The sequence below is a fragment of the Rhipicephalus microplus genome, chromosome 2 (genome assembly GCF_043290135.1).
Source record: "Rhipicephalus microplus isolate Deutch F79 chromosome 2, USDA_Rmic, whole genome shotgun sequence".
NCBI classification, from domain to species: Eukaryota; Metazoa; Arthropoda; class Arachnida; order Ixodida; family Ixodidae; genus Rhipicephalus; species Rhipicephalus microplus.
Window position 1 is genome coordinate 206,738,494 of NC_134701.1, and position 27,366 is coordinate 206,765,859.

The 27,366-nt window shown below is 49.0% G+C and overlaps 1 protein-coding gene across 1 annotated transcript in view; it reads right to left on the reverse strand.

Moving 5' to 3' along the window:
- The window catches only part of LOC142793538 (phospholipid-transporting ATPase ABCA3-like), a 50,326-nt gene extending 23,394 nt beyond the window's left edge, over positions 1 to 26,932 (reverse strand). Inside the window, exons 1-15 of the mRNA XM_075885787.1 lie at positions 26,922 to 26,932; positions 25,775 to 26,052; positions 24,656 to 24,916; positions 24,041 to 24,279; positions 23,527 to 23,764; positions 22,097 to 22,285; positions 21,116 to 21,297; positions 20,218 to 20,355; positions 18,318 to 18,593; positions 17,588 to 17,743; positions 11,563 to 11,773; positions 11,180 to 11,340; positions 8,702 to 8,989; positions 7,499 to 7,659; positions 5,922 to 6,141 (exon numbers count right to left, since the gene is read on the reverse strand). Coding sequence (XP_075741902.1) covers positions 5,922 to 6,141; positions 7,499 to 7,659; positions 8,702 to 8,989; positions 11,180 to 11,340; positions 11,563 to 11,773; positions 17,588 to 17,743; positions 18,318 to 18,593; positions 20,218 to 20,355; positions 21,116 to 21,297; positions 22,097 to 22,285; positions 23,527 to 23,764; positions 24,041 to 24,279; positions 24,656 to 24,916; positions 25,775 to 26,052; positions 26,922 to 26,932 — 3,009 coding nt within the window. The remainder of the gene's footprint in view (positions 1 to 5,921; positions 6,142 to 7,498; positions 7,660 to 8,701; positions 8,990 to 11,179; positions 11,341 to 11,562; positions 11,774 to 17,587; positions 17,744 to 18,317; positions 18,594 to 20,217; positions 20,356 to 21,115; positions 21,298 to 22,096; positions 22,286 to 23,526; positions 23,765 to 24,040; positions 24,280 to 24,655; positions 24,917 to 25,774; positions 26,053 to 26,921) is intronic.
- Positions 26,933 to 27,366: the final 434 nt, after the last annotated feature.

The window sequence follows — 27,366 nt, forward strand, 5'->3', positions numbered from 1 at the left end:
AAAACCACACAAACGAGCGCGAACAGTCACCACACACTTAAAGACTGTAAGATAGTCCGTTGCTCATGGCACGTCACATTCACAGTAGATCACTCAATACAAATGAACATGCAATTCAATCTCACAACACATGAAATTTAACCACAGGCACATGAGTACAACACTCCACCACACATTCCCAACAATACAATTGTACAAAGGTCTCTCATTACAACAACTGTACAATACTATACATCATCACAGCACAAACACTTCGACACTTGTGACACAGGATAACACAACATTAACACAACATAAGGCACTCAGCACTGCCAAACACACTCTGATTCGACTTCGACACCTATCTCGTGCGTTTCGAGCGGCGCTTGCGCCCTTTTTTGCGGTGCTCTCTCGATCTCTTCTTATTGTTTTTTCTCGTTTGGTTCTGGTGAGCCCCTCCCAACGATGGTATCTGAGGCGGCGTCTCAGTCATCGTTGTCATTTCCGACACTGCTAGCGGGTCATGATGCACAACCGATCCTGTCCGGTTATTCACCCGCTTTTTCATGTCCCATCATTTGGCCAGGCTGGCCGACTCCGTCATCTTTACATTGTCGGTCAGTTGAGGTCGAGCCGACGTAATTCCAGCTGCCAAGCACGTGACTCATTCAACACGATCATCTTCTCATTCACTGTCTCTTCCACCGCCCCTTCCCCTCGGGCTCGAGTGAGATCAGTCACGGGATGCTCCTCCACTGTATCTCTCGGTCACTGGGTTGGCGAGGGCTCTATCTTAGGGTCATCTCCCAATCGTTCTGGTTCGTTCGGCCCTCGCGCCCCGTCGATGTTTCCGATGACGAGGTCGTACAGGGGGGTTGTCATGCATAGAGCGGTAACCTTCCCGCTGAAGTACGGGGTTTCAACCTCAATTTCTGCTTCGGGAAGCATCCGAACCGTACTGTCAATTAGACAAACCGATTTTGTTCTGCCTGTCAACTCACTTTCCCGTACCAAATTTCTCCGCACGATAACCGTGGAGCTACCGGTATCTCTTAACACCGTAACCTTCTTGCCCGCAACTTTTCCAGGCAGCGTTGGCATTCCCTTCGTAACACCGGTTGGCTGTTTTGTCATTACAGCACCCACAATAGGAATTTTCTCCCCATTTTCAACTCTACGAATCCATCGGTGACGGCATTATTACCGGATTTCGATGCCGCTTGCACACAGGATACCTGGTGAGTTTGACGCGCTCCGTTTCGACATGCGTCGGCTTTGTGCCCGGTCTGACCACACTTAAAACATTTTACTACCGTAGGGCTCGTAAAGTTAGTAGGACAGTTGCTCGCGCGATGACCCACTCGGTTACGCAGAAAACATCGCGGAATGCTCTCCGGTGCACGCTTATTTTCTTCGGGAGCCGATTTCTTCGAATCTTCGGGACACTCCTTCTTGACCTTGGCCAAATTAGTGCCACCTTGCGCTTCCAAGAATTGATCAGCTAATTCAAGCATGTCTTCAAGTGACTTAGCTCTCCTCTCTTTCAAGTACAGCGACAGGCTTGGGTGGCAACTAGTAAGAAATTGTTCTCTAATTAGGAGCTCTCTAAGCTCATCGTACTCCTGCGCTGTTCCTGAATGTTCAATCCATCTGTCGAAATAATGGCAAAGTCGGGCGGCATACTGCGTAGCCGTCTCACCATCAGCTGGCTTTCCTGTCCGAAATCTGTCCCGGAATCCTTCCACAGTTAATCTAAATCGCTTTAACAAAGCAGCTTTCACCTTTGCGTAGTTGGCTGCATCGGTCGGTGTCAGCCTATCGTACGCACTGAGCGCTTCACCACTCAAGCACGTACTCAAAGCAGTTGCCCATTGATGTTCCGGACAATTCTGGCTCCTTGCAATCGTCTCAAATCTGTGAAGGTACGCGTCAAGGTCGTCCTTTCTTTCATCAAGCGCTACGAGCAGCTTGCTTGGGTTCAAGCGGAAGCCATGGTCCTCCCGTTCGCTGCTTTCAACTCTAGCTTGGACCGGAGTTTCACTTCGCTGTTGCAAACGGAGCCGCTCGAGTTCCATCTCGTGCTGCCGCTGCCGTTCCCTTTCAGCCATCTCCGCTTCTCTTTCTTCTCTCGCCCTTTCGGCTGCCAACTTTTCTCTCTTCAGCTCCAACTTCAATTGCTGCTCTCTTTCTTCCTTCAGCTGTTGCTCTTTTGCCCCTCTTTCTTCTTTCAGCTGTCGCTCCTTTGCTTTTCTTTCTTCTCTCGCCCTTTCAGCTGCCAGATTTTCTCTCTCCAACTCTAACCTCAATTGTTGCTCTCTTTCTTCCTTTGCTCTCTCAGCTGCCAACCTCTCTCGTTCCAACTCAGCTGCTTTTTCTTCCTTGGCCCTCTCAGCTGCCAACCTCTCTCTCTCCACCGCCTCTTTCTCCTTCTGGCTTACCCACTTCCGCAGTTCGGCGCCAGAAAGACCCATCTTCTCACCAAGAGCTACTAACTTTTCGATATCTATTGTGTCTCGCAAATGATGTCTGGCCGCGTGTGAAAAGTATCTGCCTAAATCAGTCTATCGGAACACTCTCCTGCACTCGTTAACGAGAACACTGAACAACACACAAAATCGTTCCGATAGCACTATCAACAACTCGATGCTCTTTCTCACTACTTTGGACAGACTGTGCACCAAAAAGTCCTGTCGCGGACGCCAGATTAATTGTCACAGGTCCCGTTAATTAGGGAGGCGATCGCCGAGCTAATTCCAAGGGCCGAAGTATCGGCTCCCCGAACCGCACCACGAAAGCGTGGACAATTTAGAAGTAGTCCTTTTTGGCGCGCCAGCGGACGCCGGCTGTGGCCCAAAGAACAAGTCAGAGCCGAGAATTGATAAACAAAATTATATTCTCAATAATGGCAGATCAAAAAAACAATACACAAGTATGCTCACTTCACAGTAGCTGAGTACAATATGTCACCAATCAAACAACGTACTACACAGTACAATCAGCCACACTCGAAACAACGGACACAGACAACAATACGCACTACAATGCAGTCGCATGCATTGAACAACCAAGACACTTAAAGACTAAAGAGATGGAAAACCTATTCAGTCCAAAGTTTTTGGTACGAATGTCGGGATGATACTCTTCCGAGAATCACTCACTCAAAGTCCAGCGTTGTTGTCCTTCCGCTGCCCCTGAAGTTTCTCTTCCAGAAAACCTCGCCGAAGATTTTTTTCCAGGAAACCTCGCGTCTTCAATCGGCCACTCTCCAAACTTCAAACTTCTTCGCCGGAAACACGTCGGCTTCACACATGCAGCGGTTGCCACGCGTCTTCGCTCGATAGCGGTAAACACACACTCTTGCCTGTAGCTCCAGTCGTCACCCCTCAGGTGGAAATCATCGTCTTCTCCTGCTTTGTCTCTACGGACAAAACCTTCGCCGACTACCCGGTGGAATCCCTACGCGCTCTGGCGCTAACTTCCGTCTTCTCCTGATCTCACATCTCGGCTGCTCGATTAAATACCCTCCGTGCGAGATTCCAGAAAGTTCTCATCATTTCGTCGGCGCGATGCGCTGCGAAGGCTGGGGGATAGCGCGAGACTGTACGAGGGCCGTCCGCGACGGATCACTCAACCCGACATAACACGCCCCTTTCCATATAGAAATTTCGAGTGCTTGCTCGGCCGCCGATGTGGGGTGAGGAAGTTCGTCGGCGAAGTCACGCTTCCGAGGGGAGAAGCGCGCGCCCGGGGAGCCTTGGATGTTTGTCTTTTTTTTTATCGTCAACCTCGCGGCGTCACTCCGGCGGTTCGTCTCGAGAATTTGGCGGCGCGCCCTTTTTGAGCGCTCGTTCTGTGACAAATGAGTTCAAACTTGAACTCGCTGCGCACTATACAATCGCAAAAAACAGGAAGAAAGAAAATGTTCAATAGAATAGTAGCACAGAATTGAGCAAAAAAAATCACAGCATATCCACGGAGTGAATGATGATGAGTGGGGCGAAGCGTCCGTCAGCCCCTCCGTACTTCCGTCCGTCCGTTCGTTCTTTCTTCCGTTCGTCCGTGCGACGATCCGTGCGTCAATCCATGCATCCATCCGTCGGCTCGTTCGTGCGTCCACCCGTCTGTACGTCCGCGCGTCCATCCATCAATCCGTCCGTCCTTCTGCTAGTATGTCTCTCCGTCCATCCGTGTGTCTATTCGTGCGTCCATCTAGTGAAGTAAGTCCATCATGTAAGTACCGCCATCTCCTATATCGTAATCCCTGTGGCACATACCCGTTCTAGAGCGGGTATGTGCCCACGGTGGCTACGTACATACATACATACATACACACACATACATACATACATACATACATACATACATACATACATACATACATACATACATACATACATACATACATACATACATACATACATACATACATACATACATACATACATACATACATACATACGGAGAAGCGACAGACCCATGCCATAAGGAGCTTCACCCCTACAAGAAGATTAACAGCAGTCACCCCTAAAAAGAGATTAATAGAAGTCATGCAAAAAGCAATTACACGTGCTTAAATCGTCAAGGGATCGTACATTGTGATGAAGTACGGGATCTAGTCGACCACTTAAAGAGCTAATAAACTGCTACCAGCAAATACAGCAGTTAGAATTTTGTTTCCGGTAAGCACTTGCTTCTTGTCGAAATCAGGCTTTCATTTTCTAGCTGCGTACAAACGAGTGTTACCAGATGCCACCAAGCAAACAAGTGAATTTTCATCGCAAAAGAAGCCCAAATAAAAGAAACACGTTTACATGGGCGTGATTAATCTTAGTTGTTGATTCCTCCGACATATGTTCGTCTTCAGCACGCAACCACACAGATGAGGAGATCAGAGGGGGGAGGGAGGTACATGGAATCTGCCCCATACATTGACTTAGGAGTAAGATGGGGGGTGCTGCGATGAACCTTCGCTCCCGTTCATAGAGAACTCTGCTGATTCCCATACACTCAACAGTCCGTCCGTCCGTCCGTCCGTCTGTCCGCAAACATATCGAACCCTTACCAAACAACTAGACGCATGGCGCACCTCTGCACCATCTTGTGAGCACATCCCGCCGGTACTGCAACAGCGCAGCATCATCTAGTGAACATTTGAAAAGTAAGGGATGGCTACTACAACGCAGGACGGAGGAGGGAATGAGTCACAGCGTAAGGATATTCGCCCCTAAGCCGCGTAATTCGTCAAGCGAAACTTTGCTACACTAAACAATTGAATAAAGCGCCCAATAAGACGGTACGGCCAACCCTACTCACCATACTGAATCCTAAATGGTCATGTCATATTTCGACAGTTGTTGCTAGTCAACGCGGTAGCACGAAACAAGATAACTCACCAGAAGAAACTGCTAACAGTTAAGTCGATCAGAAATTACCGTTCACGTTCAGGTGTCATCACAACTGTGCAATTTAACCATCCACTGTGGTCTAGTGGTTATCGGGCTTGACTGCTAACCCACAGGTCACGGGATCGAATCCCGGCGGTGGCCACATTTACAGTGAAGGCGAAACTGCTCAAAACACGCGTACTTATGTTTAGATACACGTTAAAAGCCACAGGCGGTCGAAATTTCCGGATACCTTCATTACAGCATCATAAAAAAGGGGTTTTACGTCCCAAATCTACTATATGAATATGAGACGCCGTCGTAGAGGGCTTCGGCCATTCTGACCATACGGTGCTCATTAACGTGACCATTTCGCCCCCATTGAAGTGGAACGACCACGGCCGGGATCGAACCCGCAACATTTGGGTCATCTGCCGAGCACCATAGCCACTTTTCCACCGAGACGGGCTTACAGCAGCTCTCATCATATTGTGGCTTTGGGGACGTTAAACCCCATCAATTATTCTTAACTCCGGAGTTTAGGCCTCGTACACAAACCTCGATGACTGGCTGCTTCTCTCTCAAGCTTGCCGAGGGCACCCTCACAATGGCCTGTGCGGGAACGGTGGACCAGTTGGTGGTAAGCCGGTAGCCGGCGCCCACCACGAAGCTCCGACGGTAGCGCTGGTAGTTCTCCAGCGCCTGGTCTTGCAGCCACTCCCAGGGCTCGTCATACTTCAACCGCCGCACCTCGGCGCCTTCGTCGTCACTCAGGTACCTTGGCGTTTATATCGTCACACTTTTCAGTTGATGGAAGGGCTTTCTATACATACTACTATACGGATCAGCCACTACTATTTTGGTAGAGCACATCCTAGATGCAGTGCACAGGGTGGGGCAGTGTTCGGCTCCCAACATCTGCGAGCATTTTTATCCTAGCTTGTTGCTTTGTTTGTAGTGTAATCAAGTTTTGAGAACATCGTTTATTTTCCCAGTGTTTTCCTTTAGCGAGAGCTTCACACGATTGTGAATAAAATATATGTAGCATTTATATTAGCGCCTGCCTTATTCAAACGTTATCTTTTCTGTTGTTCTCCATTCTGATTGCGCACTCTTTTTGAGTGGGAGAAATAAGTTAGTTCTGATGGCTCCACCTGAACAATGAGAGAATCAGGCGCATCTAGGAAAGGTACTCGCCCATTCCGTATGGCGCAGCGATATCCCCATTAGAATATCAGCGTATATGAACGGCTTTACCACTACACCAACACCACACGGCCATTGCGAACGGTGGTGCCAATGGAATGCTTATTTACGTTCAGTGAATGATTATGCCTGTGGGGTACACGTATCTCGAAGGAGTATGGCCACCAGCGTGGGTCCGGTCTTAGCGAGCCGCAGGGCACGCGTTAACCGTCGCCGTGGCGGGAAACACGATACTGCTCAAGTCGCAACACTTTATTGTGGCAACACCAAACGCAGTACAGCCCGTTGCAAAAAGGCGCGGCGGGAAAGCAAGTAGGCTTTACCACGCCACGGGCACAAAATACTACACAGGGTGCCACGAGCACGTCTCCGCGGTAAAGGTGATCCACGGAGACACCGGAACAAAGGCCCGGTTGCTCGAGCGAGGCCAAAGGCGCTCGCGTTGGCTTCGAAGGGAGGCGGGTCGGCGTAGCGAGGCCACGCACTAGGACACCGTACCGCCCTTCGGCCGTGAGTACGCAGTGGGGCAACAAAAGGTGAGCATTCGCCTCGGGCGCGAGGCGCCGTCAGCGAAGTCCGACGAGCCCCCGTGCGACGGGAGTCGACGGACGGAAATGATTGCGTGGCTCACCGTTTGCTGTCCCGGAGAGTACTGCCTGCCCCTGACGCAGTGCGCTAAAACCTCTCGGGAGGCTCCACGCGCGGCGCCACAGTCAACATCCGCTACCGGGTGAGGGAGTTAAACGTCACTCCGCCCTTCCCAGCGCGGCTGACAGCAAAGGAGGGCAGACATGTCGGTACATGAGAACGGCAGAAAAGGCGGCAAAGCCCGCGCAAAGGCAGCGGGCTAGCCTCAATTCCCACATGCCTTTTTTTGTTTCCTTATGAGATCGTTCTGCAAGGGCACCGACGTCAACATCTCTTCGTACCTTGCATATCTTCCGGCGCCCAAATTGTTCGTACTCTCGTCAGCCGTGTAGAAGGCAACCGTACGGCTAAATATTTTCCGCAGGGAATACTCAACGGCTCCGAAGTATATGAGCTTCCTCGAGATGTGCTTTTGGTTCATGAACACGAAGAGGAAGATTACCTGCAACGAGATGCGAGCACATTTATCTACTATGGCACACGGCCGTTTAGGAGTTGGGCTTAGGGTTTTGTGTGAGAATTCCTCTTTCCACATTGCAAAGCTAGCTGTCATATCCCTCTCCCGCCTTCCCCAAGGGGACTAACTTAAGCGGGCATTTGATATTCGAGCATTATGCCTCCTGAAAGGTGAGGCTGCACCGTTTGGTCGTGCGCTAAAGACAAACAGGTTTATGATATTTTCGATGTAAGTGAGTACATGTTTTCACCAAACGTCTAAAGTGAATTGAATACTATGCCCCGCCGCGGTGGTCTAGTGGCTAAGGTACTCGGCTGCTGACCCGCAGGTCGCGGGTTCGAATCCCGGCTGCGGCGGCTGCATTTCCGATGGAGGCGGAAATGTCGAAGCCCGTGTGCTCAGATTTGGGTGCACGTTAAAGAACCCCAGGTGGTCAAAATTTCCGGAGCCCTCCACTACGGCGTCTCTCATAATCATATGGTGGTTTTGGGACGTTAAACCCCACAAATCAATCAATTGAATACTCGAATGATAGGATATCAACAGTCTGAATTTCTGGGCTAGTTGCTTCGCGCATGTGTATACGAACCAGCAGCAATAATTGTGCGCACTTACACACGCATGAATCGTGGGTTGGGAGCGCCTTATATTTGAAAGGGAAATATGCGAAGCCTTTGATATCTTGCAGTTGGCCGCTGAATGCAGTGCTGGTGAACCTCCGGTTCATATCACTGATAAGAACTTCCAATATCTGACAAAAATAGTATCGCCCCGTATCAATCACGTCAAAGCTTGGTTAATTATTAAAAAAACCAAAGTGAGGGGGCGCGGGGACGTTTAGATGATGATTGCTGTTGTTTTTTACGCAATCGTGGCGGTGTTGCACACCGTCTTTTGAAAAGCCATAAAAATACACGATGAAAGCAAGACAGCACATTCGCCACGCTCAGTGAACGCCGGAAACGTCACACCGGGGCTTGCTGCGTTAAACCACATGGCGCGCGGGACTGCAGCTCGATAGACTGACCGAGAGGAGCAGCAGGAGCGTGAGCATAGGCAGCCTGAAGTCCCGGCGGCCGTACTGCAGCCTCTTGACGACGAGGGCGTAGAGACGCTGCTGGCCGCTCGGGTTGATGCCACCGGCGGCCGCCTTGTTGGCGTCGACCAGGGCGCAGGGGCAGTCGGGCATGCCTTCCTCCTCGCTCCCGCCAGGGTCGCGGTCCACGCAGCGAAGCACGTCCTCGAGCGCCGCCACGAAAACCGACACCGAGTCGAGCAGGTACGTGTGACGGTTCTCCTCTAGTTCGCGGAGCAGCTGCGAGTGCGTTTTAAAGCGAAAGACGTTGCAAGATTGGCAGCCAAGTCTGTCGGCGTAGCTGTCTGCTGCTGCCGGTGTCTTAACAGCCATGGCCACAATGAGAAGGAAAGAAACGGAGTTTAAGCAAATTTGAACCCAAACATCGTGCCTAGCAGAGCCACGTCGGTGCTCGAAACTTCTTCTGAAAGAGGATGCTATGGAGGTGTCACGTCGTTCAACCAGCGTGGTATAAGTACATCAAACAGTGGAAACTGCGTGACGAGAAACGGAGCTCGCTTCATTGTCATCAGCCCCGGCATCAACAATGTGCACAAAGGGCAATACAGATACGAAGCGGGTACCTCGTTTCTTCGCCGTTATAAGTGGGTACTTGATTCATTGACAAAATTATAATTTATATATGGCGCAGTGAGTACCTTGCAATGGTACTTAAACTAGTCGCCCCAAGAGTGTTTACGACGGGCGCTAGAAAGGCCACTCTTTCAGTTTTCGTGCGCTTGTGCTGCATGTTCCGTGCACGCCTGGCGTTTTCTTTTTTCACCACAGTGGCGCTAAACGTCGTGGTAACAAACTTGTTTTTTTTTTCTTTAGGGGCGAACCTCCTTATAGGAGCACCTGTTCGTCTCTCGTAGCCGTTGTAGTGTGTAACAAGTATAACATTTTGACCTCCTAGGTGGGGCCGGTGAGAGATTTCTTCTGTGCGTTGTTGGACAATAAAAATAGTGCTCAATGTACGTGCAAATGGCTGCTAATGGGGAAAGAGAGACAGGAGAATTCGGCTTTTAGCTAACGCACATGCTGTAATCCGCATTAGTAGTCATTGGCATGTACATTGAGCACTATCTGACAAGAAAGGGTTGCTACATTATACTCGCTGCGTGTAACCTCCCTAGTTTTAGAAAGGTTTAGCGAGCGTTGAGCCGCAGTGCCATGAACACATTGAACTAGTATATACCATGAACTCGAGGTGGTACCAGGAACTCGAGGTGAACGCACGAGCAGACGCACGCACGGATGGGCGGATGGACGCATGGATGGTCACACAGATGGACGCATGGACGCACGGAAGCAAGAACGGTTGGACGGAAGAATGCTTCGCCCAACTCTCTATCATTCACTCCGTGGATATGCTGCCATTTTTTTTGCGATAGTGATGTTAGTCTGGGCGAGTCTGTATGAATTCATCGCAATACATAGCACAAGAAAGACACGACGAGGAGCACAGAAAGAGCATTCGGAAAGAGCACTATATCTGGGGCAGGGAGTAGCTGGTGTGCGCTATCGTACGGTGCACTAGTTGTGTTTAATTTGACATACTTGCATATATACATGCCTCGTATAGATAGTAAATTCACTTGAAAGTTCATGACCGTGTGGGTTTCGTTTGTTGGCCAGAAATTTTTGCACAAAAAGTAAGTTATCCCGGAGCAACCAGCACCTAGCTGGAACCCACATATTCAAATGGTTGCATGCATAGGTGAGTCAGTCGTCGGCGAGACCCTGCGCAATAATTAAATGTAATTCCATGGGATAAAATGTGCCATGGTTGCTTGTTGAAATTGAGGTGAGCAAGAACCGCATTTTTTTTTCACGCGCGCACTGTAAGCTGGGTGCTTTGTTCACATGTCTCACCTACTGATCCTTTCTTCCCCGGGCCTCGTCTCATTTTTCGCCCTATTTATTGCTAATATTTTTCTCGTAGCCCTGATGACTAAGCGTTAATGAAATACAATTAGACCATAATAGTACTAAAAAGTGTGTCGTATTTCGTGAGCACACTTCTCAGAGCTTTTTTCGACCCGTGCAGCATAGATAGCCTTAGTAGTTGATATGCATACTCGCATTTTCGATACAATAAAAACATGTGACGGATAGGTACCGCAGAAAGTTCCAGAGATGTGTTGTTAACTTGTCGCATTGGGCTCGTGTCCACTAAATTTCCCATTCACGTAAGCATCATTCGGCATCTTTATACATACGGCCAATGTGTTTTTACTCGTATGTTAGTTTATGTAAGGCTTATCAATCGATGTGTATAGTTTCAGTCAAACGAGTTCTGCATACACCGTCATCGGCAGATCTGCTTTTGGATGACCCTCAAATACTTTTAATATCTTTACAAATGAGCTGTCTGCCAAGATGACCGAGATTCGTACTCCTTCAAGCGGCGTTTCCCCGCGCCCTCACCTGAATAAGGGTCTTGACGCCAGGATCTCCCACGTTCGCGTTGAGCGTTTGGTGATCGTCGGCCTTGATGTGAGCCCGGGGAATGTAACGCCGCACCAGGTCGGCAAGAGCGCGCGCCGGGCTAAAGTTCTTCATGCCGGCTCGGATCCAGTAGCCCGTGCCTGGATAGAGAGGAATTAAGCAACCCTTACTTCTGGTATGGCAAGAAAAGCTCATAAGCAGCGAGATTGACAGTCATGCCAAAGGCTCTTCAGAATATTATGCACTCTATTCTGATCCCGTCCGTGGCCTTCAAACAGCCTAGAGACCAGAACCATTTCGTTCGAAAACCACTATTATAAAAATGAGCAAGTACTACTGCAGGCGACACAGTCAACGCGTACCGTAGGTGGTGCGCAGGAAGAGCGGCGAGCCGCAGCAGCGCAGCCTGCCAGAGGCGAGGACGGCGATGCGGTCGCCCAGGGTGTCGGCTTCCTCCATGCTGTGCGTAGTCAGCAGCATCGTCTTGTCCTCGTGGAAGCGCAGAACGCATTCCCACAGTGCGCCCTTGCACTCGGGGTCCGCACCCGCTGTGGGCTCGTCCAGAACCACGATCTGCGGTGCGAACACATTCGCTTGCACGTCGCGTTCCTACAGCGTGACTTTCCACGTGCACTTAACGGAAGTTTATATTGACATGAAACTCAAATTGATATTAAACTTAAATATTGTTACACAAAGTAAGGTAACTTAATGGGGGGGTTTTAATGGACCCCGAGTCCGCGATCACGGTCTAATGATGATGATCTCCCCCGCCATGGCTCGTACCCACTCGGGGGATCGCAGTGGAGGCAACGTCGTCTTCCTTCTCTGCCCACGCTTCCCTTGATTTTCCTGGTAATGATAGTTTGTATCATTCCTCCTCTCTCAGACGAAGCCCTCTGGGTGAGTCATTCTTGCATCCTTCGTGTAAAAGGCTTCAGGCGGGCAACATGCGTCACCTCTGTCTTGCGTGAACGTCGGCCACTAGTGGTGACACGTGCAATTGCATAGTTGACCTCGCTGACACGACGGAGTATCACAAAAGGACCGGCATAGTGTGCCAGTAGCTTTTGGCTCAAGCCACGTTTGCGTATTGGGGTCCCCACCCACACTAGATCACCGGGGGCATAGGTTACATGCCTGTGTTGACTGTCGTAGCGAGTTTTGAGGACTCTTGCGCTGCCAGTGTACGTAAGCAGGCAAGTCGACGGGTCTCTTCCGCACGACACAAGGTTTCAGCAATTGTTAAATCGTCATGGATGACAAAAGAAAAAATAGTGTCCAGCGTATGTCGAGGTGAGCGAGCGTAGAGCAGATAGAAAGGGCTGTAGCCTGTCGTTTCGTGTTTCGACGTGTTGAAGGCGTACGTGACGAATGGTAATACTTCATCCCAATTTTTGTGGTCAGAGGCGACGTACATTGACGGCATGTTGATCAGCGTTCGGTTTGTGCGCTCAGTCAGACCGTTAGTTTGCGGATGATACGCAGTTGAGTGTCGGAACTTGGAGGCACACAAACGAAGTAATGATTCGACAATATCAGCGGTAAATTGTCGTCCACGGTCACTTATTATCACGCGAGGAGGTCCGTGTCGGAGGATGACTGAATGCAACAGGAACTCCGAAACCTGGACTGCCGTGGTGGAGCATAAGGCAGCCGTCTCGCAGTGACGCGTCAGGTAGGCGGCGCATACAATTATCCAACGGTTACCTTTTGAGGAGCGTGGAAATGGTCCCATCAGGTCAATGCCAACCTTTTCAAAAGGAGAACCGGGAGGCTTTACCGGTTGCAGGTGACCAACTGGACCCGAGGAGAGCCGCTTGAGGCTCTGGCACTGCGTACAGCTGGCCACGTAGTTCTGAATTGTTTTGCTCATTTTCGGCCAATAGAACCGCTCATTCGTGCGACTAAGTGTTTGTGCGGTGCCTAGATGGCCAGAGGTGGGGTCATCATGCGCGAGACGCAGAACAGACGTTTGGAGGGACGCAGGAACAACCAGCAGAAAGCGGGCGCCCGTCGTGGACAAGTTTATCTGGTAAAGAAGACCATTTCGGACGCAGAATGGGCCTTCGCCTAATGAATTTCTCGCTCCAGGGAAGAGAGCTTTTAAGCTTGGGTCATTACGCTGCTCAGCGGCGAAAGTCACGGCATCGGGAAAGCCAGACGACAGAGAAGCGATAAGGTGGTCAAAGTTATCGGCCTCACAATCTGTCGATGGTAGCGGCATTCTGGAGAGGCAATCCGCATCAGCGTGTAGACGGCCAGTCTTGTATGAGATGGTGAAGACATGTTCTTGCAAACGGCCCATCGTGCGAGGCGGCTGGATGGGTCACGAAGGTTGATCAGCCAACACAGGGAATGGTGATCTGTGACGATAGTGAACGGGCGACCATAGATGTATGAGCGAAACCGTTGCATGGCAAAGACTACCGCTAGGCATTCCTGTTCGGTCACTGTGTAGTTGCGTTCAGGCTTGCTCAAAAAACGACTTGCGTACGCCACAACGTGTTCCTTCTTGCCAGAACGTTGAACGAGAACGGCACCGATGCCGATGCCACTTGCATCTGTGTGAATTTCCGTGGGCGACGAAGTATTGAAGTGCCGAAGTATTGGCTGCGAAGTTAACAAACGCTTCAGCTTGTGAAAAGCGGCATCACAAACGGAGGTCCACTGAAACAGGCTGTTCTTGCGTAGAAGGCTCGTCAGGGGGTGAACCACATCCGCAAACTTGGGTACGAACAGGCGGAAATACGAGCAGAGCCCGATGAAGCTACGCAGTTGTTTCACTGATTTAGGACGCTCGAACGATTCAACGGCCGCTGTCTTTTGTGGGTCAGGTCTAATGCCATCTTTGTCGACGAGATGTCCTCACACCAACGTCTGTCGCTTGCCAAAGTGGCACTTTTTTGAATTCAATACAAGGCCAGCTTTTTCAATGCAGCTTAGCACGAGGTCTAGGCGAGTGTTGTGCTCCTCAAACGTACGTCCAAAAATTACGACATCATCAAGGTAACACATGCATATATATGCCATTTTAAACCACGCAATATAGAGTCCATAAATCTTTCGAATGTCGCAGGAGCATTGCATAATCCGAATGGCATAACGTTGAACTCGTAAAGTCCGTCGGTCGTAACGAATGCCGTCTTTTCTTTGTCAGCTGCGTGCATCGGAATTTGCCAGTAACCTGATCTCAGGTCGACAGATGAAAAGTAGCACGCGGAGTGCAGGCAGTCTAGAGCGTCATCAATGCGCGGCAGTGGATAGACGTCTTTCTTGGTAACAGAATTCAGTCGGCGGTAGTCAACGCAAAATCTCCACGTACCATTCTTTTTCCTCACTAGAATGACAGGAGCAGCCCACGGACTTGCCGATTCCTGTATTATTCCCTTTTCCAGCATTTCTTGGACTTTCTCGTTGATGATCTTGCGCTCCGATGGTGCCACTCGATAAGGTTTTTGCCTAATGGTATGCGCCGACTCGGTGTGGATCTGATGACGTATCCGGGACGCTGGGCTTAAGGGCCTTTGGCCATTTTTAAAAAAATCGAACACTTCCGAGTGCTTGGATAGAACGTCGACCAGTGTATGACGTTCGCTTTGGTCAAGTGACTTGCTGATCATTTGTAGCAATTGGGCATCTTCGGTACTTTCTAAGCCTAGATGTTCATTTTGGCTTGTAGCATCAAGAAGCGCAACCAGCGTCGTACATGATCCGGGTCTAAATACTGCAAGTTTAATGCCGCCTGGCAGAATTGCAGGCTCCATGGAACTGTTCATTGTCCACACACCGGCCCGTCCATCAACGACTGGCACTATACAATGGGGAATGAGGATGTTCTTTTTTAGGCATGCCAAGGGAATCAATTCAAGCGTGGCGTCAAACGTGCCCCAGTTGTTGCTCGAACATGTCACGGGAACACACACAGCAGAAAATGCAGGAACGACTGTGTCCACGGAGACGAAAAAGATGCATTCCTCCAGACGGTAATTTTCCAAGAGCGCCGTTGGGAATGTACCATGTATAGAAAGATGCCCACTTCTGCAGTCTACAGTGGCCCCACACTCACACAAGAAGTCAATACCCAAGATAAGGTCATGTGTACACCGCGGAATAACCGCAAACTCTGTGCCAAACACCTTGCCACACAGCGAGACGTCCACAGTACAAAATCCCACCGGACACAACACGTCACCACTTACACCACGAAATGTCACCCCATGGTTCAGGCAAAACATCACTTTTGGTCCCAGCAGGTTTTTAAAATTTACACTCATCACTGAGATTGTCGCGCCTGTATCCACAAGTGCCATAGTAGTCACTCCGTCGACAACTACATGAACTTTGTTCTTCAACATAAACGCTGACGGGGGTATGCCTGTAGATAGCACCTGTGATCTCGCGGCCTCACCCCCACTGGCCACACCGACTAGTTTTTCGGCGGTGGTGTACGTGCGCGTCGCCGTGGCGATGGCGATCGTGGAGCACGGGGAGCTGGTGGTGGTGTCAAACTTCGATCAGAGGCCGGCGAGGGGTAGCGTGATCCGGTAGGTGGGCGTGGTTTCCATGACGTGGAGAGCGGATGGTCGAAAGGTTGGTGTGACATGTGCCAAGACTGTCGCTGATATGGGCGGTGCTCACAAGAACGTGCGATGTGACCCGGGACACCACAGTTGTAGCATACCGGACTTGGTCGAGGGGCACGTTGTTGCTCAGAGTAACGACTCCTTTCGGAAGGCATGGGATAGTGGTAGCGTCCTTCGGGGGCCCTGTAGGGAGGCGATGTTGGGTAAACAGGTGAGCGAAAACTTCGTTCGTAGTTGGGAGGTGGTCGACGGGGGAATCCAGCCTGCCGTGTGCCTTAATATTCATAAGCGTTTTCTGCGTTGTTCGATGGTTGCCATGGTGGAAGAGAAACAAGAGTCCGCACACGTTCTGGTTCGCTTACGTACCCATCCTGAAAATCGCTGGGGTGATGATAGCTCTGCTCACATCGAAGCAGCAATTCTCTGACGATCTGCCGTATGGTCAAAGCAAGGTCGTTAGGCGGCACTGTTTCAACACTAGCCAGAGTGGGGACGTTGGACAGGCGGCCAAATTTCGGAGAAATTCGTCGCATCTTGAGGGATTCAAAGGTACGACAGTGCTTCATCACGTCGGACACGGAGTTCAAGCAGTCTTTCTTAATTAAGAAATTGTACACGTCTTCGGCTATACCCTTGAAAACGTGTCCAACCTTGTCTTCTTCAGACATCCTCCCATTCACGATCTTGCACAGCTTCAGTATTTCTTCAATGTATGTCGTACATGTTTCTGCTGGAAGCTGTGCCCTCTGAGACAATGTCCGCTCCGCGCGTTTCTTCTTTGCGTCCGAATCACCGAAGCACTTCTGCACTTCTTCAACAAAACGTTCCCAAGCCGTGAACATGTCCTCGTGGTTCTCGTACCACGTGAGGGTGGTGTCAGTTAACGAGAATACGACATGATTGAGCCGTTCGTTCGAGTCCCAGCCATTGCTTCTGCTCACCCGCTTGTAGTTCTTGAGCCATACGTCGACGTCTTCTCCTGAGGTCCCGCCGAAGTTTGGTGGCACTCTGTAGTACGGCACGGAACCCATCGGAGTTGGCCTCGAAGCGTTGGATGGCTGCTCTTGGGCCATTACTATCGGCGAAGGTGGAAGTCCGGCGAGGTGGTGGCTGCGACGAAGTCCTGGTAGTGAAGCTCCCGTCTTTGGGTTCGTCCTACCCAGCACCTTCCACCAAATTGTTACACAAAAGTAAGGTAACCTAATAGGGGGGTTTTAATGGACCCTGAGTCCGCGATCACCGTCTAATGATGATGATCTCCACCACCATGGCTCGTACCCACTCGGGGGATCGCAGTGGAGACAACGTCGTCTTTCTTCTCTGCCCACGCTTCCCTTGTTTTTCCTGGTAGTGATACTTTGTATCAATATATTCAAATTGGCATAAGCCGCATATACTCGCACTGCAGCAATATAGTTTTCGTGCGACTCCGATTGATTCAATTAGAAATGCGATAACACGCTGAAAGTTGCCAGAAGACGGCTGTCGGAGTTCTCGTCCATAATGCTTCAGTAGACGTAGATGAAATGAAAATTGACAACTTTGTGTTCGTTGTCTTTATCGAAACCGGCAGTTGAATATTGAACGACACGAACTAGCCTGCCTCACTCTGCAACCTCAAATACATTTCTTTCTTGTAATTGATGATTACAATTTAACCGACACGAACCGGCGATGAAGCAACAGGAGCTCACTGCCTGTCTCAATCTGCAACCTGAAATACGTTTCTTTCTCGTAAATGATGATTACAATTGAAAGGTTAAGATTGGGATTCTCGCGGTGACAATGAAGAGTCACTGACCAGAGGACTTCCGACGATGGCGACACCGAGCTGCAGCTTTCGCATGGTTCCCCAGGACAGGGAGCAGGCCAAGGCGTCGCGCTTCTCGGCCAGGTTGAATGCCTCCAGTATCTCCTCAATCGCTTTATCACCCGTTGCCCAACTATCGCTGCGGATCTGCGCGAAACACCACTCATGTTTTCACCTGCGCATCGTACAAACCTGGGCGCCACATAATGACGCAATGACTTGTGTAGGCTTGCTCTACAGCGTCCCTCCTGTTAAAATGACGCTTATCAAATAAGCTAACTTAACCTGAAGCGCTAAATTAGACACGTACAGCAGCTAACAGGTTAACAAGCAGTAGAAAGAACGTCAGAACGAACGGCTATTGGTAGCACCCGAGGGGATGTTCAGGAACACTGAGTGATATGAAACTCGCCAACGTCTTCATTGCGGTCATTTTTTTAAAAATTAAGCTACATTTACTTCTACGATAAAAACTCCGTAAGTACTGCAGGCTTTTGCTTGTAGTAAGTAGGAATGACATTAAGCCATTAAATTCTGGATGGCACAGTTACATAAGTGATACCACTAGAGCACGAAGCTCAAAAAAAAAACAGAACAGCGTTCTTCCCCACTGATCATGTTATTCAAATTTTTGCTCTTGCAATTATGTCTCTACCGATGCTTCGCATTGGTGCAGATAATGCACCAGTGTCCGATACAGGGAGTCACAAGGAGCGCGCACCCTAGCGAAGAACTGCAGGTGCTCGAGGACAGTAAGGCCGAGGAAGAGCACGTTCTCTTGCGGGCAGAATCCCATGGATCGTCGCGCGGAGTCCGTCTCCAGTGCGACGTCGAAGCCGGCCACGTAGACGCAGCCCTCGGTTGCCTGCTCGAGGCCCGTGATGAGGCGCAGCAGCGTAGTCTTGCCCGCCCCGTTGCGGCCCAGCAGAACGGTCACGTCGCCCGGGTATGCCTTCAGGCTCACATGCCGCACGGCAACCGTCTGGTTGTGGTACACCTGAGCGTCCGAGGTGCCGACAGAGAGCGGTGCGGGATGTCTCGCGTTAGGTTACAAGTACACACGTTAGGTTAGGTCGCGTTAGGTTACAAGTGCAGGCTACAGTGACGTCCGAATTCCTTTTTAGGAATTCTGATGAGCTGTTTCAGGCGTGATGGGCACTCGAGTGACTATATAAGAGAGAACACGAAACACGTGAGGCACCTTGCATGTGCTCCACAGGAACTTCATCGTCATTTTAATAACTATGCGTCTGAACATGCACAGCTAATAATAAACACGCACTTATGCCAAGGAAAGCAAACGGGTCCTCATTTTTTACTATAAAATATACTTCGAGTTAATACAACAAAATAAAACAAACTACGCAGACGTTTACCCCCTATGAGGGTGGCATCCTGAGAGGATGTGAGAAGATTCCACCCGCATCCTCTGAAGTCTCGCTGAATGTGTCAACGAAATCTAGTCGTACAATCTTTACGGAAAGCATTATCTCCCTCCCCTAAAAAAAAAAGAAATCGTGTATTCGAATACACATTCCACAAAGCGTAAAGGTAGCCATGTTCGGTGACAAAGCACGAAAATAAAGCTGCGTGTCGCGTCTATAGCTACTCTGCTCTGCATAATAGGTTATGCGGATCAGCATCGTTCGGTTACAAACATTGCGCAGCCAACAAACTTACACTGTAGCTTGAAAATAACCTATATGATTTCGCGCTCGACTTTCCCGTTTTCAATGACCATAATTATTTTTTATGACGCTAAAGGCATTGTGAATGCGCACTGAGATGGGAAAACTGCCGTTCTCTGCTCCACCGAGTATTCCCAACGAACTTGGAATGTTCCTGAACTAGCTATCAATGCCCAGTTCCACAGTTATATTAACTTCGTTTCAAGTGGAAATGTTACTGCATCAACTAAATAGAAATGTATTGCTTCTACAACCGGAATGACGTCACCATTCACGAGAACGATCGCAGTGGTGTTTGTTAGTTTAATTGGATTCGTTGATCAGCAAGCGATGTGCGCGCCATAATCGCAAGCGCCGCACGCAAACCTGCGAAACGAAGTACATCGGCGGTTGATATAATGAAGCTCCCTCATTCCGGATGTCAACGAAGAGAGTAAGGTAGTTGTGCTCTTGTGCTTTTTGCTTTCACCGGAGAAATGGCTTGGGGTTCGTCATCTTGGTAAAGTTACCAGCGATCGCATTTTTCAAAATCTAAAGTGGAAACAGGCTCCTCCTAGTAGTAGCTCCGATTCCACATTCATTTCGACCGCCCGTCTCCAATAACTAGGTGTTAATTTCTTTTAAATTAATTTCTTAACTTAATCTTTTTAAATAATGGATTCCGCAGGACGTACGAATGATATTTTCGAAAAAAAGCGTTATCACGAGAAAAAAAAAAACGGTTCATGCAAAGTTGCAATAACATTTAAGTTGCCTAAATACACGCGGTAACATCTGCTTTAAACATCTACCGGTTCTCGGGCTCCCAGTAAGCGTAAAAAGCAGTGGCTAGGCTTCAGCGCTACACGCTGTAAAAATGCAGTTTCGTACTCTTCTCTCAGTGTACGAAACCCCCGACAAGTTTGTCTTGTTTCAACTGCGTGGTCTACTCACCTTGGTGACGTCATTGAGCACAATGCCTGGATTCGTACGGTCTCCGACGCCCTCTATGGGCGCATCGGGCTCCGCAGAGTCCGTCGTCGACTCGCTGATGGTCACTTGTTTGCGGCGACTGTAGAACCAGTAACTCCTCTGCGCGAAGCCGAAAACAACTCTGGTGTGTGAACCAAACGCAAGGTCAGGTTGTGCGCGCGTCGTTACGCAGCGATTGCTGTTGACAAATCGAAGCCCGTAAGTTAAGTCACAGGGACATCATAATTCAAGATGCTGACAGGGGTGCCGGCGAATAAAGATTGGGCGAAGAGAAAGTGTTGCTTGCATCGCGAACTCTATATCACGTGGTATCAAAGAAGCGAAGTATCAATACAATCTAAAAAAAGATCAAGTAAAAAGAGTGTGTCTTCTTCTCCCACAATGATACTCATTATCTGGCTTGCTTGATAGGAAAGAGGGCCAGCACCGAGTTTTAAAGCAAGCTAGATGGTATGCCACACTAATAGAATTTCAAGTCACGCATGCCTTTCCTTGACTGAAGAGCCGGGCGTGTACCGATTATACAAGAAAAGGAACGCAATGTAGGTTATTTTTGTTGTGAGACAAAAGGACTCTCTTTTTACTCGATCTTTTTGTATTGTAATCGTTCCGTGGATGCAGCGCTCGAAATCGCGAACTCGCTCGGCTGTCCAAACGTTTTATCCACTGTCACGGGATTAAAATCGGCGAAGTGCTTAGGAAAGTCATTGTATACTCAATGCAATGTTCCCGGATTATGGGTGACGTATAAGGTGCAAAAAATGCGAGGCTTCAATCTGCTATATGCGGTGATATGGAGCTCAGAAAAGGATGACTAAAGGATAACGTGTGGCGCTAAACAAAGTGACATATAGCTTGCCTTAATGAAGAACAGTGGATCCTTGGGGATGCCGTACTGCCAGGGCCAGACGTTGTGCAGGTACCAGACGAACATGCCGTAGACGACGCAATAGCAGCACACAACCAGTGTCATGCCGAACAGTGTCACATTATCGTAGGGCGAGCCTGGAACGCGGAAGTTGCTCCAGTGGGCCCCGTCGTCTGCGTGGCCATGGCTTGTTATGAGATTTCTTTGTTGTTAATACACGCGACTTAGCGTTGCCCAAGATCATTAAGTGCATGCACGGGCACACCCACTTGGTGTCCCTGCAGTCTCAAAACTTCCCGCATGCCTCAGTAATTAATATTACTCGATTTTTGATTTTCACTTCAGCTGTAAAGAGCTTCAGGAAAAAAAAAATCGGCCCTACTATTCCTGGCTGTGGCGGCCAGGTGGCCTGGCATTACACCAAGTTTGACGAGGCAGAACATAGAAAAATTATTAGGGATCTATCTTCCCCGGTAATCGCTCATAACGGGAAAGCGTGAAGTATTCTCATCAACATTAGTAAAATTTAGTTGCCGCTCTGTTGGAAATTAGGAAGTACATGATCGGAAATTTGAACGCAGCATACTGCTATTGAGCGGACACTGCAGTCATACACTATGACGTCTAACGCCACATCTCTCGCATTTCTTCAAGAAACGTTGACGACTATCAGCAACTCGGTGTGGTAACTGAAGTAATCTACGTAACAGAGAGATATGAGAGATAATAAATGCAGGTTAGCTTGTTTGTGATAATCTAAAATGGCGTACAAATACGCAAACAGGGGTTTTCATGTAACGTTCACGTTCGGCTTGACTGTGTGAAGTTCTGAATGATTGCTAGAATGAGGTGTTTCAATTTTGGTGAGCTATGTGTGTGCGCTCTTGGTTGTTGCAAATGCCGAAAAATATCGCTCCCTCTAAAGCAGATGTAGTGCTACATACTAGGCCTAACATAGCAGCGACACTCAACTGTTCTCTTCGTGCAGGGAGATGATGCGGAATATCCAGTGCGCCACCATGTTCGGGAAGATCGAGCTTTGAATCTTCTGAATTAGCGAGAGGTCCTCGTATTCAACCGACTCCGGCACGTCCATGAAGAACACGGGCACCTCGTACGTCAGCGTCCACAGGCAGACGGTGGCGAACACTGCGTACACCGCTACGACCGAGAAAAAAGGAAAGTCGCTTTTCTTCAATACGTTGTGGATGAGTCCTGAATTGGTTCGCAATATTCTGTGCCGATGTGCTAAGAGTTAATCGCCAATCGACACTCGCACTTCCAATTCCTACCATTGGTTAGCTCCATTGGTGGAGGGACAACATGTATAGTCGCAGGTCCCGGGTTTGATCTCCGGACAAGGAAGACGTTTTCCTCAACTAAATATTTTTCGTCATGATGAATATCCATGAATTATCTTGTGGCTTCGCGCGACAGATTTGTGGACGCGTATTGTCTGCTTCAGAGTGGGGCATTGGTGAAAACTGTGACTTGATGGCTGCAAGTGCACTATGGTACAGCAGGTGCGTCGAATTCACATAGTAGCGCATTGCATAAATTGTAAAGTGCATGTACAGACTAAATGGCGATTTATTACTAGCAACACAATGCCAGTATTTCTTGTTTACTGGATAAAAAAAGATCACATTACCTGTTTTCAATTAGCACGAGAATGTTTATGATTGCATAGAGTACAAGTCAGCCATGCCAGTATAACTAACGCTTCGGATTACTTCCGGCCTACAAGTTTTCACGCGCGTATCCCAAATTTAATGTTCGACCTTGCACCTTCAGGGTTCTTTTTACTATAATACCGTTTTTCTGAGAACAATAACGAAAATTGGTAGCCAACAGATGTGGTTGCCCGCAGGATTGCACATTTCACTATATCTCATGTCATTCACACACATATAATACATACCGCTTCTAGCAACAAAAATAAACATTACTACCTTCATTGTCCAGGAGGAATGAGCCACATCTGGCGCATTAAATGAACTATACAGTTCGGTGTTTTTTACCTTCGTTTAACACGTGTTTTACTCCGACGTTGGCATATCAAAATTATGATTATTCTATTTCATGAATGGGCTCCGCCACGGCGGTATTGTGGCCAAGGTTCTCGGCTGCTGCCCAAACGTCATGGGATAGAGTCCCGGCGGCAGCGGTTGCATTTTCGATGGAGGCAAAGAAGATCTAGGCCCATGTGGGTGCATGTTAAAGAAACCCAGGTGGTCGAAATTTCCGGAGCCCTCCACTACGGAGTCTCTTATAATCATATGGTGGTTTTGGGACGCTAACCAATTTCTCATCATCCAATCACCAATTCTTCACATCAACATCAACCAATTTCTTGAAGGAGTCCAGTAGTCCCACTTAAGCTACAGACGCGAGTTGCTCACGTGTTTTCACGACGCAGCTGATGAGTAGGCAGAAGAGGTCGCAGTAGACGGCATAAAGCATGATCATGGCCAGCACCAGCGTGAAGTCACTCTGCGGTAGCAGCGCTGGAGCGCAGAACAGCGGCAGCTTCATGAGCGTCGTCATGAGCACCGCCACCACCGCCATGACCAGCAGGCCGCTCAGGTACGCCGAGAGCCAGTACACAGCGTCCGACACGCCCGCGATGTGCAGCAGCTCCTGCGTGCGAAGAAGTGAGCACAGTTGCGTCACCTCCGAGGTAAACATGCATAGTTCGCTTCCACATGCAACGTCTTTGACCGACGTCACACCTGTCCTTGCACACAACAAACGTATTGAACAAACGTATTGCTGCCCAGTTCCAACTTTGTCGTCTGCTTCGCAACGACCCCGACTCATCGCCGAAGCCTATTGCTGCGAAGCTGGATAGTCCGATGCGCCGAAACTGATATCGCACACAATATTGCAAAACAGCAGCAGCCACCGTGTCTCTACCTTCATGCCGACGGACTTTTCATCGGCGATGCGTTTGACAGCGACTGGCGCGATCACGATGAAGCCGTACACGACGCAGAGGTCGGCGATGCGACGCGCGCCACCACCCCAGCCCTTTGCCTTGGGCGCCGGAAAGCGACGCGTCTGGAAGTACACTGGCGGCAGCGGGTTGTTCAGGCGCATGGCCTCGGAACGCGCGACGGCCAGGTTTAGTCCGGACACCATAGGCAGCAGGATGCCTGCAGGGTCCAGCGATGTAAGACAATGGAAATGAAAGCATTCGCTTATTAGTGACACCATTGTACTATGCTAGGAAAGTTTTCTGCCGAGACAGTGGCACATTATATTAGCTTTGTGCATATTAATTTTCAGACCTAGTTTACTGCTTTCCGTGTCCACTTCAGTAATCATGAGCTGCGATTCGTTTCCTCAGTTATTGTCCATTATATATTTTCTATTAGCTCCTAATATATATTGTAAAGATAGCCTTAACTGGCAAATGCTAGGCCGTTTTATCTGCATATTGATCGCATACGAGTTTTCGTTTGGAGGTACGCATAATATGCAGAAGCACAACACGGGTGGGTGTGCCCTCAACCAGGGAACAGAACTTGCCGTTCATCCAAAAGGGTGGCTGTTTCTGGGCGTTGCCCACGAATGTCTGCCTGGTGTAGAATTCCTGCCACGATGGGAATCGCAGCGTGTAACTGAGCTCGCCTTGCTCGACCCGTTCGAACACGACGCCGTAGTTGTTGGCGAGGCCCACCGCGTTCGTGCGTACGGACAGCTTGGCCACCATCTCAGCCTCGCTGGGGAATGACTCCAGCCTGACGGAGGGGAAGGCCTGGCGCAGCACTTCCTCACCGGTAACTTTGCCTGTTGGTGACGTCGATGAATTCGCACATTCCATTCCCCAAGTACTTTGTTCGGGTGGTGTCGCGACGTTATATAAAGCTCGAAAACAGCCAAATAGCACACCACTCTCCATCGCTTGCTTGTGAACTGTACCAAGTGATCGAACACAATTCGAAATATAGGCTTCACGAACTCTTACGCCCACACCCCGCGCACCCCACTAATGCTACCCAAGGCAAGTCAGGCATCTTTACGCCACTAAGTATGGCTCCTTACCTCGCGACGTAGCGAAATTGCTATGACATAGAGCTATAATCGTGGGTTCCCTCGCGGTAGCATTTCGATGCAGGCGAAATGCAAGAAGGCACGCATGTTCACAGCTTTAAGTGCTTTGCAAGGACTCCAGACAGCCTTGAACACATATTTTCGTTACCCGAAAAAAAAAAACAAAACACAAAGGAAGGTGAACAGGACGGGTGCCCGTCCTGCTCTGTTTCCTTCGTCCGTGCTTTTTTCGCGCAACCTTAATATGTGCTCAAGATGGCACCAACTTGCCCACAAAAAAGCTTTACTCCAGGCAGTCAACGTCAGTCCGGAGACCTCCTCCATGGCATGTCTCAAGTTTCGGGGCCAAATACCAACACTAGTTTGCTGTCTCTCCACACCAAATGGGCACGTATGTTTGCAGTGTTTGTAAAAAGCATCACGTGCGGATACTGGATGTCGTAGTAGTCATTAAAAGTTCTGAAATAAGCGTAACGACCGTTGTGGCATAAACGTTTCTGTGTGAGCATATGTGTGTCACAATTCAGGGCAGAATAAACAGCATACAGAGCTAAAACTGCGCACGAACAGTTAGCAGCTAAGTTGCACACGTGCCTGGCGCCGGAACGAAGCCAAGAGAAGAAGGGAAGTTGATCGAAGGCCTGATCACGCTGGGCGCGTCATTGTCACTGCCAGCGAAAGTGGTGCCGATGGTGGGTATGGGCAGTGGCGTGTCGCCTACGTTGTAACCGTTGCAGCGCAGATAGTTCTGCACCACCGTCAGCAGCAGCGGCGTCAGCACCTCCAGTGCCGTGATGGCCCAGTTGCGCCGAAGTCTGTACAGGTAGACGCTCTTCCAGAGCAGCAGGCGTAGCTGGCGCCAGCGCATAACCCTGCAAAGAAAAGCCGATACAAGGTAGTTGGCAAGTATCACTGTTGTTACTTGCGACCCCGACTAATAGAATGGTTTCTATCAGGGTTTTGTGTAGCAAGAATGACTTGCTGTATAATGCACTTCAGTAATATCAGCTCATTATAGTAAATACAATCAATTAAAGGTCAATATTTTGCTGTCCTTTCACTCCTGCACAGCCTTGCGTGACAGGCAGTGTTTTACTGAATGAAATAAAGCCAGAAAAAAAAAAGACAATTTACCAGGACGCAACACACAGTCATGAAGAAAGACAAAGTGCTTTTTGAACGACTGGTATCTGGTTGAAAGTGCTACATCTCCTTCAGTGACAGCGTGTATAAGAACGTAGTACCCAGTAGTGCCCGTAGGACGGTGTTCTGCTCTCCCATCGTACTCTAAATTGTTAACAACTTTCTCTCTCTACAAGCACACAAGCGTACAAATGAAATTTAGAGGCACGTCTCGCACCGTGTGTTTATTGAAGTGGCTTGAAACGCGGTGTGCACACTTGTGCAGGCTTCCCGAATAGACAAATACCGGTTATTTACCTTTTTTATGCGGCGTAATACTGCAGATGATCACTTTGCTGGCGATACTAGCTTGTTCGACGACTAGTTGACGTGCGCAGAACCCATATCATCAGTAGTTTGCTTCGCTTGAATTGAATGCAATCAAAGAACAAACTGCTCTTGCACTTGAACCTAAAATTTACTTTTGATGCAAAACTTGATTATGGCTAAATGAATAATAACTATATGTCTAATTACATGCTAATTATCTATAATTACTTAAACAAACGCAAGACAACACATTCCTACATTTTCTTTCTTCGAATATATTATTGAGTACCTTGGAGTCATGCCATGAAAATTTGACGCACTTGAAGACAGTGGATGATCATTCGCGTCTGAAGGGTATAATGTAAGAGCTCCCCGGTATTACCATGCGAGTACTCGCGTAAGGCTTGTACTCCAGCGATCATCAGTGTAACGATTGTGGAGCTGTGGCTTCGCACGTATGCAGTCCGCCAAAGAATGACTAATCTGCCCTCAATGGCGTGGCGGGATTGTATTATAACATCAGTCTCCTGAACAGTTATCACCGCTTTTTGTTATCTATATCCTAAACCAATTATTTTTATTCTACCCCTTATGTTAGTGAAACCTGAACAGGCAACATTGGGGGGAGGGAACGGTGGTTGCTGTCAGTGTGCAAGAGCACCAATTTTTCGCATTCATTTACAGCCTTCAATGCAGTCTTAAAAGTGCCCCGCCGTGGTGGTCTAGTGGCTATG